The 17,515-nt window shown below is 37.6% G+C and overlaps 1 protein-coding gene across 6 annotated transcripts in view; it reads right to left on the reverse strand.

The window, feature by feature from the left end:
• The window catches only part of PPP1R13B (protein phosphatase 1 regulatory subunit 13B), a 72,589-nt gene that overhangs the window by 2,351 nt on the left and 52,723 nt on the right, over positions 1 to 17,515 (reverse strand). For 4 of the 6 annotated variants that reach the window (XM_083837340.1, XM_083837339.1, XM_083837337.1 and 1 more), the window contains 12 exons: positions 16,045 to 16,146; positions 14,854 to 15,028; positions 14,297 to 14,493; positions 12,352 to 12,516; positions 11,410 to 11,590; positions 6,559 to 6,728; positions 5,200 to 5,701; positions 3,945 to 4,711; positions 2,220 to 2,357; positions 2,008 to 2,141; positions 1,135 to 1,301; positions 75 to 274 (listed from right to left, as the gene is read on the reverse strand). In XM_083837340.1, coding sequence (XP_083693466.1) covers positions 75 to 274; positions 1,135 to 1,301; positions 2,008 to 2,141; positions 2,220 to 2,357; positions 3,945 to 4,711; positions 5,200 to 5,701; positions 6,559 to 6,728; positions 11,410 to 11,590; positions 12,352 to 12,516; positions 14,297 to 14,493; positions 14,854 to 15,028; positions 16,045 to 16,146 — 2,898 coding nt within the window. The remainder of the gene's footprint in view (positions 1 to 74; positions 275 to 1,134; positions 1,302 to 2,007; positions 2,142 to 2,219; positions 2,358 to 3,944; positions 4,712 to 5,199; positions 5,702 to 6,558; positions 6,729 to 11,409; positions 11,591 to 12,351; positions 12,517 to 14,296; positions 14,494 to 14,853; positions 15,029 to 16,044; positions 16,147 to 17,515) is intronic. The other 2 variants (XM_083837338.1, XM_083837342.1) reach the window with 1 other exon arrangement.

The following is a 17,515-nucleotide window of genomic DNA, read 5'->3' on the forward strand; positions in this document are numbered from 1 at the left end:
ATCCATCTGGTGGTCCTATTTTAAAAATTAAAAGCGGGGGGGGGGGGGGAAGGAGAAGGTAACTAAGAACTTACCCCAAGAAGATTTTTAGGCACGTAGCCTTCTTTATCATTGAGGCGGGCCCACCACCACTCCGTTTCATTGTCATCCTTGCGTCGTAGAATAGTAATGGCATCACCCTCATGGAACGACAACTCATCATTGTTCTGGGCTTCGTAATCCCACAGAGCATACACCACTCCTTTATTCATCACTCCCAACTTTTCCTGCACTCCTGTTAACAACAAATGAGACAATACACTAAATTGTAAAGTAACCTGTTTTTCCCTCTGAGATGTTTAGTGTGGACATTAAGGCCCAAATATTAGTCTCATTAATAATATTCCATCAACCATTTTCAGCACTTCCTGAAACAGCTTCAGAAGTTTAACTACGTGACAAAATCAAATCTGGCAGAATCGCTGAAAACAATTTAGAGCATAAGGGTTTTTTGCTCTTGGTGGTGGTGGTTGTTTTCTTAATATATATTTAAATGTATACATATAGACATACACACACAATGGAAACCATGGTCTTTTTTTTCAGATGAGGAAAATAGTTTTGCAACTGTCTGGTGCATGTTTCTCATGGGCCTACATTCTATAACAGATCTTATATATAGTAATGCTTGAAGCTTTTGTAAATCTGTACGATGTCAGGTATACAGAGCCTTACTGAAGCTTATATCCTTTCTCTGTAAATTAGAATGTGTCTGCTCTCCATCAAGGTACTTGCAAAACGTCTCTAAATGTAATCTGCTAAAAATTTGTGCATCTGGAAGTTAAAATGTCTTTATCCAGATACTTGACAACTCACTGTTACTGTGAGAACCTCCCACTGGAAGCATTTCCTTGAAATTAAATGAAATTAATCTTTAAAAATTAACATTAGAAGGAGCCTGTGAGCAAAGCAGGCAAGGACTTACGTAAGCAAGATAATAACCAGAAGACTTCTTTTTTTTAGCATTTGAAAAAACACAGGCAGGGCAATATTCTCAAGTCTGGGGCCTAAGCAGATGTTTCAGACAGGGAAACAGGAAAGGGAGGAATTTTACAAAGGCTAAAAACAAGTTGGTAAAGTCTGATCACAGCTTACCGTACAAGAACTGGGAACACTGAATATAACCTTCTTCCATCTCTTCACACTTATCTGCAGCAGTTTCTATATCACTTATAGTTGAAGCAAAAATAGCTGCCCCTGATTCAACCAGTAGTTTACAGAGATGAACACTATTGCAAGAAGCAGCACAATGCAAAGGTGTCCTGAAATAAAGCAAATGTGTCGGCATCAAAAAAATAAAGTTTCAAGAACCCTAACAAGTTTGTCTTCCAATAGCGCATTTAGTCCGTCTGTTTTTAAAGGCAGTTGTTCTTTATGATTATAGTGTATATATGCATTGCTCTACACCTGCTGAACAACCTGGAGTGGATTCCGGCACTTACCTGACTCCAGTAAAGCCAAACATTTTAAAATAGATGTTAACAAAAATAGCAATTTTCATAGCTTGCAGGACTGTTGGACATAAAAGGGTATTTTTCAATATGAGGAAATAAAACTGCTCAGCATAGCATCGTTTCCTATCTCCATACTCTTTACAAGTGCTACATCTACTTGTAAGGCTAGACCTATTCTTCAGAAACACAAAATCTGTGGATGAGTTACTTGAAAATGAAGCTTAAACAAACTTTTGTCACTCATTATTTAAATTACTTCAGCATGTAAACATGAAATGCACCAATAAGGTAAAAACAAAATATAGTGCAACTTATGATTCAAGGGTGCTCGCACACGGGTTAAATATACTGGAGCTCTGCATGTGAGTTTGTCACCATCCTAGAGATCAGAAAGTGCTCATTTGCTGGGAGAAAAGGGGAAGGAAATTGTTCCTCAAACGGGTCTCCATTAAGTTTTGGATTTGCATCAAAATAGTGTTTTTCTAGATGCTAAGTTAAAAATCTGGTTACTTACCACCCATCACTATCTGCTGCATTTACATTTACCCCAAAATCAAGGAGGAACTTCACAATGTGGTGATGACCAGCACACACTGCGTTATGCAAAGGCGTAATTCCTTCATCATTGGGCTTGCTGGGATCATCAACCTATTGAAAAAACAAGGGAGTTCAGCACTTTTTTTTTTTTGAATATTCAAAAGAGGTTGCCTTTGCTTAGAAGCTCACCTCATATATGATTCTTTGTACAAGATCAAATTCTCCCTCCAAAGAAGCATCTAGGAGAAGAGCCAATGGATTGAACTTCACTCGCAAACCATGGCCTGTTCTTTCCGAGTTAGGTTTCTTCAGGTTGGTACGTTTGGTCTGGGTGGAAATGAAGGTTTAAAGGCGTTACTTCAGGTTGCAGAGGTGTTACGAACCGTTCAGTTACTTTTTATGTAGATGAGGAATCCTATCCTCCTTGGATGGCCGTAAGACCTATGAAAACACTTCTATTACAGTCCATTAATAAAAGACTCAGTATCTTACTGTAACTTACTCAGTTTAAACTGAAAGAGCATGCTGATATAATCTAGAGGCTCCTATTTAAAGGTAACAAGTACAAGGGACAGAAGTATTGAGGCAGTGGCTTTTGAGCACCACAATCTTAGTTGTGTATAATATGAGCTGAATACACCTCTAGTAGATGGCCTGAGACAGTGTCAAAACTTTAGCTCAGACTAGAAAGCATGACAATTAAACATGAGAATCGGTTTCTAATCAGGGGAATTTCTGCCTTGAATTAGCGAAATTGTCAGCCGTAGGTCAGTAGCAAGAAGACTTGTGAGAAAAAGTCCATAAAGCTATTTATTTTATGCCACATTCTAGATGGTGTAATCAGAAGAAACATCCTCAAGATCCAAAGCACATTTAAATATGTTTGAGAATATTCTGCATCATTCATGTGTCTTTGCCACTTTCCAGAAAAATAAAATCTACTGTTAATTAGAGCTTTACAGAATGCGTTTAGTCTGTAGCATCACAAGACCTGTTCTCATTTACGCCCCTGTTCAGCATGGCTATTTCAGTTTGGAAAATAAGCCTCCCAACGTATGAGTAATATCTGTTGCTAACATACTCCATTCTTCCAGAAGTATCCTGGTTCACTTGTCCTCCTGGAAAGCACACACAAGAAGCCCTGTGCACAGTGCAGTCAAGTTGTAAGAGGAATGCGAGGTTTTTGCTAAAGAATCTGTGATAAATCTAGGTGAGTCAAGAAGTGGAGATATGTTTTGAAATCAGTGTTAAAGTGAGTCATGTTAACAACTAAGCATAAAATTCATTTTGCTCCCCACCTTCAATTCTCCATATGCTGTGGATTTTGGTATTGACAGAGGCAACTAGTATTTAAAAGATTTTGGTACTGGAAGAGGAACTTGGAAAGCAATTCAAATTGAAACAACTCCATTAGAAAAAGACTTCTGCTAAAACAAGTCAGCTGTGTTTGTTAGATTTGTCAGCCTTGGTCTCACCTCTCTCTACTGAGCGGGGGGAAAAGGAATGCATTTCTCCCAGAACAGCTTTTCAGCCTGTATGCAAATTTAAAATCTCCACTGCAACTTATAGGTTCATATAAACAGTTAACTTTGTAGCCCTGACGAAATGAAGATTTATTTTTCATGTTATCTCAGATACCAGAATTAGCTCTATGACAACAGTATATCCCAAACGAAGTTCTACATTTACAATTACATACACAACCTCCTGTTGCCTGTGTCTGTTTTCATTATTAAACAGCTCCACTAGTAAAGAAACTATTCCATCAGATTATTCCTTGGAGTCACTTTTTTTTAATTTTAGTATCAAAACCTGAAATGTGAGCATGCCATTTAACCTTAAGCATAACTGGAAGAGCGTAAGCTTAACACACAGCTAATTCTGTAGTTCAAAATCTGTCTTTCAGTTACTTACTGGAGGGATTGGAGGAGGAAGAGCAGGTTGCAAAGGAACTTCCTCTTCTACTGGAGAACTGACCTCAGGCGTGGGACTGGACGACTCTTCAGTAGAAGGAACTATAGCAAGATTGTTGTTGTTGTCTTCAGTTGTCTCAGGTGTTTGATTTGTGGTTTCAGTGCTGATCAGTTCCTCAGTAGCAGGAGAAGGCAATTCATTATCATTGGCATCTGATGAAGGGGGTGGCTCATCAGGAACAGGAACTGTAGGTTGCACAGAGATGGGTTCCTCAATATTGCCATTGGTACTGGTGTTACCATTATCAACGTCTGCTAGGATGCCTATGAAGTCCTGGGGATTGCTTGGCTGATAGAAAGGAGCACTTTCTATTCCTCCAGCAAGAGTATTAAAGCGCTGATACAACAATTTTTGTATATTTGGTCCACTTGGGCCTTCTGGTTCAGTGATAGAACTACGCTTCTTTAAGGGCCGAGGAGCATTGGCCAATTTTCTCCTCAGAGCTTCCAGGTCAGCATCACTTTGATACCGCAGGGGTGAGTGCACAATAGGTGTGAGCTTTGTAGGACTGAGAGGACGAGGAATGTTTTCCACATTGCTGTTTTCACTGGGTGGTGGAGCGTTTTCCAGCTCTTGATCTTTTTCAGAGACCTCAGTCTGAGGCTGAGACTGTGGCTGTGAAGGAGTCTGGGCAGGCAAAGAACCATGAAGGAATGGCAGTGGCGAGGGCGAAGTTGAACCAGATTGTAAGACAGGCTTTCCATAAACTGTAGGAAAAAACAATGGAAAACAGTGAAGATTTATTCTCAAATTATGTAAAAAAAATATTTGCAAATAAACCGTATGTCTTTGTTGCTACTTGTTTTACACTAGTACAGAAAATAATTATGTTGGAATCCATCAAAACAAAAATAAATACTCACCTGTTGGTGATGGCAACCACCAACTCGCTATACACGATTTTTTTCAACTTATTTATAAAGCATAGATGGAGCATCCAGACTGTATTGTTCTATTCCTATCTTGTTTTAAATAAAAGGCAACTGAACGTATGCTTATTATCACCCCCAAGAGAAATGGGATCACTCTGCTGCTATACTACATACAAAAAAGCAAACAAACAAAACTTTTCTCACAGATTTAGAGAAGCTTCTCAAACAAGATGTAAACTGATATGTAAAGTAAACTAAGCCTAATAAATAGATTTCAATTGTCTATTTCAAAGGACAAAAAAATAAAGCAATGTATATTCTACCTGCTTTTACTGACTTATTTAAGGTATTATATACAGCTTGCTGATAATTCTTTGGTGGTGTTGCTTGTTGAAGATACATTGAGTAGATGGAACTGGAGTTCACTGTCTGTGGCCCTTTTCTGGGAGACTGAGGTCTTGATCCTTTATCAGCTAGAAAAGGTCTGATGGCCACAGTTAAAGGCAGTTCTGGCCTGCCGTCTCCTCCTGGGAACAAGGGGGGGCCAGAAGGCTGATACGTGGGGCTGGGAGGTACAGAAATCCGCTGCTGAATCTGCTGCGAAGAGCTGGGTTGATGCACGTTGCTTGGCGGCGGAAGCGGAACAGGTCTTTGCCGATTTGTTATACTCGTTCCGGGTCTGGGCAGGCTGCCATCCTTCCTTCTTTCTAGAGAATTTGTAGAACCTGTTCCTAAGGGAACCGGGCTCGGATAGGTCCCATAGTTTTGAGGTAACTGCTTGCTTACACCAGGAATTGTTGGTGGCACTTTCCCCAGGTCAAGACCCTGAACAAAAGAAGAACAAAAAAAAGTATAACACCTCATGAAATAAAATACTTGTGAGCAAGAATATTCTTCATTCAACAAAACAGACTAATAATCCGGTGTAACAATAAAGGAGTCAGTGTAAGTAATTTGTCATCTTTAACCACTACACAATTCTACCTGAATTTACCACCAAGACCTACCGTTTAAAGGCATCTTCAGTTATAATACATGAATATGAAGGCAGAACTACTTGAGTACTTTCAAAGCCTTAATGACCAGTTCTAGGTTCTGGACCTCAGTATCTATTTGATAATTGACAATGTTTCGGTAAACTGTCACTGCTATCACACTATACAACTTAAAGACAAGGTCCTTATTCTTTAAAGATTACAGTGTTAAAGAATTCATAAAGTACAAGAACAACAGTGCAGACAGACACCACCAACGGACTCACTGAAGGATTTTTTTTTTTTTTAAGTTTTAAGTTTTTTTCCAAGAGAAAAAGCATGTTGAAAAGTAGTAATTTACACCAAGGAAAAACAGTAACAAAGATGTGAATTGGAAAAATAGGAAGGCGGGGAAGATAAGGACAAACAAATGGGGAGAAAAGGGGAAACCGGATATGTAAAAGAACAAAAAGTTCTATCAACAAACTACTTAAGCTGAAAAAAAAAAATCCATCAATTGCAATGTGCTAAGAACGCAAAGGAAAAGGGGGGAGGTGATACAAAGGTAATTTCACTTGTGACATTTTAAATAATTATAAGCAGAGAAATGAAAAAAGTGTAGGTATCTGAAGCAAGTTTGGCTGTGGAAGCCAAAGGTTCATAATTTCAGCAAAACAGATCTAAAAATGCACCACAGAGTAAACCCACCAGCTTATCAGTACTTCCTAATACTGAAGTTGGCAAAGGTTGGCTGGATATAGTTCCTTGTTTTAAAGCAGTGTCCATGCTTGATTCTTTCCAGTCTGTGTTGGAGATCTGAGGGGGTTTTACCACAGGGGCTGAGCTCTGCTTAAGTATTGGCCAATTTCCATCATTAGCTTGAAAACAGATGAAAACACTATTTAAAATAATCCATACCACCATTGTAAACAAGCAAAACAACACGTGAAATGGAACAGGTTAGATTACAACAGGATTAATTTGATTCCAGAAATCAGATGAAGCGCTATAATGTTTGATTCAGAAATCAATACCCAAAGCCCAATCACTGTATATATAACATGCTGTCCGTTAGCCTTTGACATTTGAATTGTACCAAAAATTCCTATAGAAAAAAAGATCGTTAAAATTTTGCTTCGAGTGTTGCACATTTTACTATTAAAAGGCACAGTTAAGTTCAGAAAAGAAGTATTTACAGAAACACTTAAACGTATTTCCTTTGGTACTCTCCAGGAACACTGTCAAATTATGACACACGTTAAATCTACGTCTCCGTGTGGACTTATTCTAAATTTAAACTATTGTTAGTGGGTTCATTGACTCATAACAGGAAGTAAAAACTCATTTTAAGAATGTGGTAGAACAAAAGCCTACATTCCTTTACTGGACGTGGCTCTTAACTTACCTTTTGTTTTTTCCTCTACATACTCACCTGATCAGCATTGCCTCAGAGATTTAATTTTAAAGAAACGTATGAAGTCAGCTGACAACAAGAAGTCACAGTGCCAAAATACAAGTCATGGACTTTTATCTTCATTGCATGAAAAAAAATCATGCACGGCTGCATGTAAACTAAGGCAACAAATCCTTAACAAATCCGAGATGCTTTGATACGTTATTTTATTAACTGCAGACTATTTACTTTCTGTTCCCCAAGTAAGTGACAGAGTTTAAATCGCCTTATAATTAGATCTGTTTTACAGATCCTTGGCTAGATTCTAGGGCTTAAGTCCGCCTTTGACAGATTAAGCTTTAGATGTCTCTAAAAAGGTGACGAGAGATCATTTCTCCTTCCCTATCGCCTGCAGTTAACTTAGTGGAGCATTTAGTAAAGATGACACGTAACACTTTACTAGACAATGGCAACTATATGGGGGTGGGAGATTAACTGAGATTTCTGGACCTCATAGTAAAACCCCATAGTAAACCCACAGCAAAAGCCCATAGTAAAAAAATAAGATCAAATGAAACCCAGGCATTTGATGGCAACGTTTCTTGTTTCGTTTCACTCTTAAGCCCCTAGAAAATAGAATCAGCAAGACTATTTCTGGGATTCTGTGCCATCCTCTGTCTAGTATAGATGACAATCTAAGAACAAGATGCATAGAAATATTTTAATTACATTGAATTTAACTTCCCCACTACTTTCTACACGAGCTTTATCCTTTTTACTGAGTATCCCTTTTCTTCCCCCCCACCAAAATGACAACCTGAAGATTTCTGGACAATCGCCACCCAATGTTTTCACTACATGAGTGCAAATTCATTCTATTGCTTGTAAATACTTCGATGAGCTTTGTTCAGATCATATCGCTTACTTTTAAATGAGCAAAAAATAAAAGCTATACCCTATATGAGGTATATAAAAGATATACCCATAGGAGGTATCCTACTATTTTAACTATATATGCAGACTATTTCTTGGAATTCCATACACAGTACTGTATTAACCTTTTAAATTAAAATCAACTGCATTTGAATCATGAGAAAGAATTACTTTGGAGCAAGACTGTTTTTGTGGTAGGTCATTTAAACAGGATGAACACGTCTTTATTTTTACACTGAGGATAAAGTATGTAGCATGATCTGAATTCTGAGGTAACAGACTGGAAGTAATTCCAGACCCTCTCTCCTCTTAACTTGTGTTTCATTCTACTTATGTAACAGAGTGTTCGTAACAGAGTGCTCCCGTCTTCATGTCCTTTATATTACAGTCTGGCAGACTGGCAACTGTCATGCACTTTGTATGAGCACACCTTTCATACACTCTCCCACAACCCAAGGTGGATCTCATGCACTTAACTAAGCTGCTGTTGCAATCTCCAACGGCAGCGTATGGCACCAAGTGCTCAGAGGAGGCAACCAAGCAGCATCTCCCTTCTGTCTTTGGTTTGACTCTCAGCCACCCCACAGCCATTTCAACCAGCTGGATTCATTTTCTCTTCCAAATGTACCCTCGTCTACCTGCCTGTAAGACTACCCAACACCCCGTGCATTTCATCTCCCACCAGCCAGATTTGTATTTACATTAATAAGACAGTGACATAGACACAAGTTCCTGTGCGTTTTCTCTGATTTTACCTAAAGACTATTGCAGGTCTGGATCCATGATACTTGCTACAGCAACTAAAGTGTAAGCCAAGTATATTGTTTTTGTGCTATTGAAGTCAGCAATATTTTTGCTATTGACTTGCACAAGGTGAGCTTTTGTCCCACCTCTGGGGCCAGTGCAACACAAAGTCTCAAACTTTCACACAAAATAACTCAAGCTAAACATGTATATATTATATCTATCTACTCTGAGATACACTAAAACATCCTTTGGTGATTACCACAAATTTTCTAATGATTCTTCTCAATTTTTTTTAATGAAGAAAATCCATCCCTAGAATGCTATTGCAGTACTCTAAGGATGAATTTGCTGCAAATCCATTTACTTCAAATGTGAAAAGCAACTTCTAAACAATTTTACATCTCAACAGCATCTACTACATACCAGCCCACAACACAAGTTCTAAAGATGCTGTTTAATATGCATCTGTATGCAAGAGCTCAGATGCCCATATTAAAAACTGAGTTCTTAGCTAGCCAAGTATCTTCTACGGACTCACAGTGCTGGGTGTCAAAGAGAGTAGGTGCCAGACGGATGACATTGTGAACAGCAGACTGAAGAGAAGTGGGAGGTGACAGAATAGGATCCACTATTATGTCTAAATCAGAAACCTTCCAGGTGTCTGGAGATTTTTTCACACACCCCCAGTCTGTTTCTACGGGACACACCAAGGCAGATCCAGTTACACAGAAAAAGAAAGAAAAAAAAAAGTGGTGGAAAAATTAAAACAATGACAATGGAGAAATTAGAACAGGAACACGCAGATAATGAGAAACAAAAGCATGACAGTTGAAAAAAAATCCCATTTTTATTTCTTCCAGGGAGCATATAAAATTCTCCTAAAATAAATCTATCTTACTGGACTTTCTTCAAGTATGTTCAAAGTAATAAATACAAAGTCAGTCCTAAGGTAGAGTAAGAACTTTTATAAAAATCAAAGAGCTCTCATTCGTAGATCTTAAAACCTTGTGAGTTTGGTCCAGAAGTATGTATGTGTTTCTAGTAAGGTTAAGATTTATAAAACAGGGAATTATTTCTGATTTGTGAACTTAAAAGTTATGAACTGCCCCATACATTGAAGAAGAATCCACACATTCAAATCTAAAACTGCTGCAAATCTGTCATTTTACCCCACAATTAAATCCTTCCACATTCTTAAATTTTTCTATAAAAACAGTGATTGGGTTTCTATAGCCTTTGCATCAAACTAAAGATATTGTTAGATCACTAATATCATTGGAAAATACTGTGGGCTTTTTTTGTTTGTTTGTTTAAAGTTCTGTTGTTGTTTACTTTCACTTCCTGACCTTGGGATTTTTGGGGGGGACATTCCTGTTTTCTTTCCTACAAGCGTACAGAGGTTCTGATGGTCTTTCCTTCAATCTTTTCCTCCCTGTTTGGAAGGATGTTGCAAGCTTTGCTGGCGTATCCAGCTTTAAATACTGGAATGCACGTGAATATTGCAGAAGCTTTGGTCTAACAGTCATCCCTTATCTCATTTCTAGGTCTCTCCTAGAAGATCGTGCCGAATCAAGTCCTGTGGTTAGACTGATTGGACTGTGCATTTTTTATTTTTATTATGCACATGTATTTGTATTTATAAATCAATAAATATCTATTTGTATTATTCATGTTAAGCTAGCCACTTATTAAGAACTCTGATTTTGCTAAGATGTGAGCACACAAGTGAGCTGTGCCAAAATGAAAACTTAATGCACAAGTATCGTGACTTGCTTCTGTCAGTGTCCAATGTAAATTTTAAAAAGTGTCTTCTATTTACAATGTAGATAAAATTATTAATTTTGGGAAACATGGGAACCGATTTCAGTTACGGAGAATACTCTAGAGGGGCAGCTCCTTCACTAATGAAGGCAGATAGAAGTAAACACCATCAATGCTAAGGTTACGCCACTTCAGAAACACTTCAAGAACCACGAATACTCGCATCTCTGCAGGAGCAAAAGCTTCCCATAGTTTTATTGCACTCTCCTACTTAGTCTCCTTCTGAGTAGTAGTATTATTTTTACTAGTTCACTAGTTTTGGTTTGCTGTGCATATACTATGAATAGTTGTTTATAATGTTGTTTGCCACAAAGCTGATTTCGTTATTATATTCAAACATACGAACTAATTGAAAAGCTATTAAGGCAGAACAGTTAATTCACAGAATCTGTAAAGGAACATGTGCTCCTTTTAGTGTTTTACCACCCAGTATAATCACAAAGAAAACATACTCTACCTCTTGAGAAAAACTCATGGGAAAGAGGTAAAAATGTCTCATACCAAATAAGTAGTGTCCAGTGAACAGAACAGTGTTGAACACATCTAAAAACTTGCCTTTTCTGCTACAGAAATTATCTCGACACAGGATCTCTTAAGATTACTCCTTTTCTTATTACTCCTTTCCAAATAATATATATTAACAATCATCACACTTAGGTGCTTACCAGATTTTGATCTCCCATGTGTTGAGCTAGAAGCAATGGTGAGAGACTGTGGTTTAACTGGATCTACTGGTACAGCGTAAGTGCCAGCACTTGGAACTTGGATGTAAGGTCCTACAGCTGCCACCCGTCCTGAAGCACTCAAAGATGACTGGGGTGATGAAGTTCCATTAATACGATTCAACTAAAAATCAGACAAATTGAATCGTGAATTTCCATTTAATCTAGGCATTTGTGCATGAAAACGAGGTCTGAATTTAATTATCTGGAACCATGCACTGTAGCTAATTCACTTTAACAAATTACCATACTCCATATTATGCAAAAAAAAGAATTAGAAAGACAATTTTTTTTTCCTTAAAACTAACACCTCAAAAATTAAATTTCTCAGCCACAGCACATACTTTTCATGAAGAAAACTTTTACTGCGTAAGGTTTCTTTTCAATGTACCTTTTGTATAAATAAATAAATGTATTTATTGAAATCAACACTTCCAGCTAGGAATACATAGGGGAATCCATAAGTGATCTCTCTAGTCCTCAGACAAAAGGTCTACTGATTTCTAGTCAAAGTCTCAGACAACTATCAGCTAATTTTATCAGACCCTTTATTACATTTTTATCATTTTTTCTGTTCCAGGGAAAAACAAACAAAAAACCTACCTTTTTGATGTTTTTATGCTCTGAAAAACAGCCCACGATCAAACTTCCTACATATCTATACTACAAATTTTAATCCAGTATGGTCTGTACCACACAGAAAAAAAAGCAGCAGTTTTCTGTTATCTATGAAAAAAATTAAAATAGTTTTAAGAAGTCTACTACTTTTAAAATGGGTTCTTTAAATGTAACTGTACTACTCAGCTGGGAATAAAGTGACATTCTACGTAGTTTTAATAGGCTGTTGATAAACTAAAGTGTGGCCCTTTGAATAGTTTATCTTACAGGAATGTTTTCTTTTTGACGTGCCTCAACTTTTTTCTTGTATAGTCGTTCACGCAGCTCATTGATTCGCTTGTCCATCATGGCCACCTCCATATTACGTTTGTTTAAGAGTTCTTTCTGCTGCTGAAGCTTGGAGTTCTGCTCCTGATTAAGCCTGTTCCGAATCTGAAAGAAGAAAAAAATAAAAAGCAGCACTTGTTAGGATAGTTACTTCATTTTGTCTTGGCCAAGGTTGTTTTTAACATGTTGTTAAAAAAAACCTGAGGCAACATGGATCAGCCATGTTCTGACATCTGATTTTATGCTTCCACACAGCCTGTCAAATTACCATGAACAACTGTTAAAAGAAAACATTAGGACATGCTATCTTTTACTAGGCTATTGGGCACCCCGTAAACATGTAGCATGCATCCCATTTATACCAACTGGATTAAAGAATTAGGCAAAAATAAATTTCATAAATCAGTTCCACAATGAAATATTAAGTCCTAGAAAATACCCGTTAAAAGTTACATTTAACCCCAATGGAAGTTTGAATATCATGGAAACTAAATAATACTAAGTGATATCAAACTTGTACAAGAAATTATGCTCTTAATTCTGTTTCCAGTTCCACACATAACTTCTTGATGCCTGGATGGGAAGTTAACTGAACTGCTAGCGCATGGTCTGGATACCTGTTTTTCTCTCTGCATGAGGATTAAACTGAAGCCTTCACAGCAGGTTTCCAGTAAATTAGGAGACTGATTACCTTTATAGTTTAAATCAACTATGACATCCTTTTTTTTTCTCTCTCTTGCTTTCCCATTGGCATTTTTTCATACCTTCAATAATTCTAACTGTATTGTCCCAATATTCCACTTTTCATGGCAACTGTTGCATGCAAAAAAAAAAACAAACCTGACGCAAATTTAAGTCTTGATAAACGTGTATGGGATCATTGTGAAGCACAAGAAAGAAACCTTAATCCACTGAGCATCTTTGTATTTAGAAATGCTTGGAAGGCAGATATGCCTTGTATAAATGGAAAGGTGAAAAAAGGACCCATATTCCTAATTAGTCATGGATTAATTGGTACGTTATATTTACTCACACAAAGAAAAAAGTGGGACTAATCTTGAAATTTAAAATCATTTTGAAATACTAAGTACACGTTAGACCCGTTGTCTCAATCACAGGAAAGTACGAGCAAACTGAAAAAAAGCCCTCCAATCCTGACACACTGACACATTAAGTATTCTTAAGCATACTGTAACTTTAAATTGTAAAAACTGGACAAAATTCCAATGTGAATAGAATAGTTAATTACTGATGTGAAAACTACTCTTCAGATGTACCAATATTTTTGGATGAAGACGTAGGATAGTGGTACAGTGAATAATGTGAATATAGTGTAGCTATAGCAGTATGCTGTACAGCGTACTGAATAGTGCAGTGAATATAGTGCAGCTTAACATTTAAAGAAAATCATCTAAATTATAATTCTTATGTGTTTTTGTTTATTTACATACTCATTATAGCTATATTTCCACCATACATTTTAAAGTTACTCTTATTTGCTGCGCAGTCATGTCTCCAAGCTAAGACAAAAATCTAAGTCGGTGTGCTATATCCACTTTTTTGCAAAGCAGAAAAGCACTGAAATGAAATTTTCTTTTGGAGAGAGATTAAAACAAGTACTTCGTACACATTCAGTATCTTCAATACTGCTCAGAAATGCCCTTCAGAACGCTTTCACGCTTTGCCTCATTATGTGTATGAGCAGCAGCAGAAGTAGTTTTGAAAGCTAATGAAATCCTGTTTTAAGAGGATGCTTGCTAAGACCTTATGCATTAGCATTCTGATACTCCAATTTTATGAGATCGCAGAAGGAAATGTCCACCCATAAGGGCAGTAATATGACTTATTTCAACTGTCATTTAAACTGTATTTCTCAATTACTTACCTGTAACTCTTGATACAATTTTTTTAATTCTACTGCTGCAGGTCCTGTTACTTGTCCATTGTAAGACTGAAACCCATTCAGCTTCCCTTTCCTTAAGTCTTCCAGTTGTTGAGTAAGTTGATCCACTTTTAATACTGCAGCCTGTAGCTCCTGCTGCTTTTCCTGGAACATGGCGCTTATATGCTCAATTTCAGTTGCTAAAATTAACAAGATAACAATAATAAAAAACAAGTACAGGAGAGATTGTTAATTTTTAATTCTATGGATATTGCTAAGTACAACATACTAGTTTTAAACCTGGTGTATTCATACACATAACAAAATACTTAAAATGTGTCAGGAATTGCTAACGTTAACTACAAATACTCTGATTACTTATTATGACTTTATAAAACAGATAAGAAATTACATCATGTATAAATTTCCTAGAAATTTATGTCAACCATTGTATGACAAATAAACATTCTATGTGAAATCCTGTTACAGTGTATGACATTTGCCAGATATACAGTGAACAGCAAATAAAATTGAATAGTATGTTTAGAAATTCCACATACACAAATTGCCATTCATGATCTTGCTATAATCCACTTGTCCTCTCATGGCACGGATTTTTTTCAACTTTGTCTCCTGGGTTTCAACACGTTCTTTAAGTTTCTGAAGCTTTTCACTCTCTGAAACAGACTGCTGCTGACGACGTTCTTGCTGCTTCAGGTAACGCAAACGTTGTTCCTAACAAAATAAAAGACAAAAGGTACTTGTTACACTCTTATTTGTAGAAAAAAGTTGATTTAGTAAAACCTATTTCTATGATCACTAGTTTTTGGTTTTGTTTATTTTGGGGTTTGTTTGGCTTATTTTCTTTCCAGCAATCAGAAAAAGTTGTACCTAGTTAAAACATGCATCAGTCCTCCTGAGGAAAAAGATTACCTCTTTAAAACAAATTTGTTAAATTTATGTTAAGAAATTCAAAAGTTTTAGACCAAACATCAATTTTATGTATATGTGTGAAACCATGTATAGCCTGAAGAATCAAACACATCAGTAAAGCTTCTGGCATTTGGCTTCTGCTGCTATTAACACTTTTCCTGCCATTGCAAAATGAACTTCCAACACTGCTATCAAGTTTCTCAGTGAACACAAAGTACTCCCAACAGAACGTTTAAACAAGCTGGCCTACTAGAAGATAATGTTCCAATTCTTAATACCAATCCTCCTGGTGCACGCACAGTGAAAATATTTATTTTTTCTATGTTATTTCCATCAAAAAAAGAACAGAATTATTCGGTTTATTCCTTGTAAAGACACTGTGCTGTACTCCAAGCATCCCATGTGTACTGTATTCTGTAACACCGAGAACAATGTCAAAAACATTAAACCCGCTCCCCACTCTGAAAATCTATTTCGATTGTCACACCTCAGACTTCAGAAATGTAATACATGAATATATTTGAAATGGGCACATTCTCATCTCACATCACTGTTATTATATTGAAGTGAATGAGATAGTAAGTATGAACGTAGAGTCGTGGGTGGTCTATTACAGATAATGAAGTGGGCCTCACAAAAGAGACAAAACCTAGCAACATTTTTATAATGACACACAACTGTTGCTTATTTAACCACTTAAGCTTATTTAAAGTGACTTGGGTGCATTTATCTGTACCCCAAAAAACTCACGTTTGCAGACACTGACAGAAGCTTGTATTTACTACAATCCCTATATTTTGTTTGCTGCTAATTATTACCTTAGCAACCAACATTTGCTGCTGATTTTCAATCTGCTGCTGTTGTCGGGCAGCCATATCTTGAAGCTCGGAGAGAGTGAGCTCAACACGTGGATTCCCAACCTGGAGACAACAAAACGTTACGTCAATGTGGTGATGTACGTGGAATGCTCTGATGTTAGAAGCTAGATCCCTACTTGTCAGAGGAAGGCTAACACTCCCTCCCCAGTCCTTAGAGGAAGGAAAAATGATGGATACCTATTAGAGAGGGAGGAAGACCAAAGCATAAACAAAGGACACAGCTCACACACATGCCAGCGACAGAAAAAGCAAGAAGGGGAAAAGCAGATGAAAGAGGAGAACATTAAGAAACAAAACAAGGAGAAGAAAAAAGACCTCATACTACATTTAAATTTCCTTTCTTAAGATGTTCTGTAGAATTGGCACCTACTGCAGATATAACACACACACTAGTAAACATGCAAGCAGGTATATTAAGCAGGAACTGGAACCTGAAGCTTCTTTCCTTTCCTAACACTTTCAGTGTAGGTGCCTTGGCAGCTTTAATTAACAGGATGAGGGGGAACGGGCTAAAGTTGTGCCAGGGGAGGTTTAGGTTGGATATTAGGAAAAACTTTACTGAAAGGGTTGTTAGGCATTGGAATGGGCTGCCCAGGGAAGTGGTTGAGTCACCATCCCTGGAGGTCTTTAAAAGACGTTTAGATGTAGAGCTTAGTGATATGGTTTAGTGGAGGACTTGGTAGTGTTAGGTCAGAGGTTGGACTAGGTGATCTTGGAGGTCTCTTCCAACCTAGATGATTCTGTGATTCTGTTGTTTAGCATTATTTATGTTGTGCAGGACAAGTACAAATGAGAACCCTTAGAAGAGGTTGTCATTAAGCTCACATACCAAGACTCACATACCAAGAATGAAATTCATGGAATTTATTCCATGAAATTTCATGGAATCCCAATGGTTTGGAAGGGACCTTAAAGCCCACCCAGTTCCAACCCCGTGCCATGGGCAGGGACACCTCCCATAGACCAGGTTGCTCAAAGCCCCATCCAGCCTGGCCTCGGGCACTTCCAGGGATGGGGCACCCACAGCTTCTCTGGACAGACTGGAGCATTTAAGATAAGAATCTGTGAAAAACAGTCTGTGCAAAGTGAAGTGGAGTAAAGGTGATCCGCTTTGGATAATTAATTAGCTATTACTGTGTGAACTCTGCATGGAGAGACAAGACCCCAACCTCAACTCCACCTGTATTGGTGAAGAACCAGTGTCATACGGAAAAGCTTCCTCCTCTCCCCTCTTAAAAACAAAACAAAACTCTCTATGGCCTTTATGTAAAGATGTCAGGGTTTATTTTGCTGCTGATCTCAGTCTGACAGACTGAGAAGAATGGCAATAATCCGAGACAAGAAATCTTGCTGGAAGCTCTGCAGGAAGTTTTCAAATAAAGGTTGTTCCACAGCAGGGCTTGCTGTTCTA

Source organism: Anser anser (genome assembly GCF_964211835.1).
Source record: "Anser anser genome assembly, chromosome: 5".
NCBI lineage: Eukaryota > Metazoa > Chordata > Aves > Anseriformes > Anatidae > Anser > Anser anser.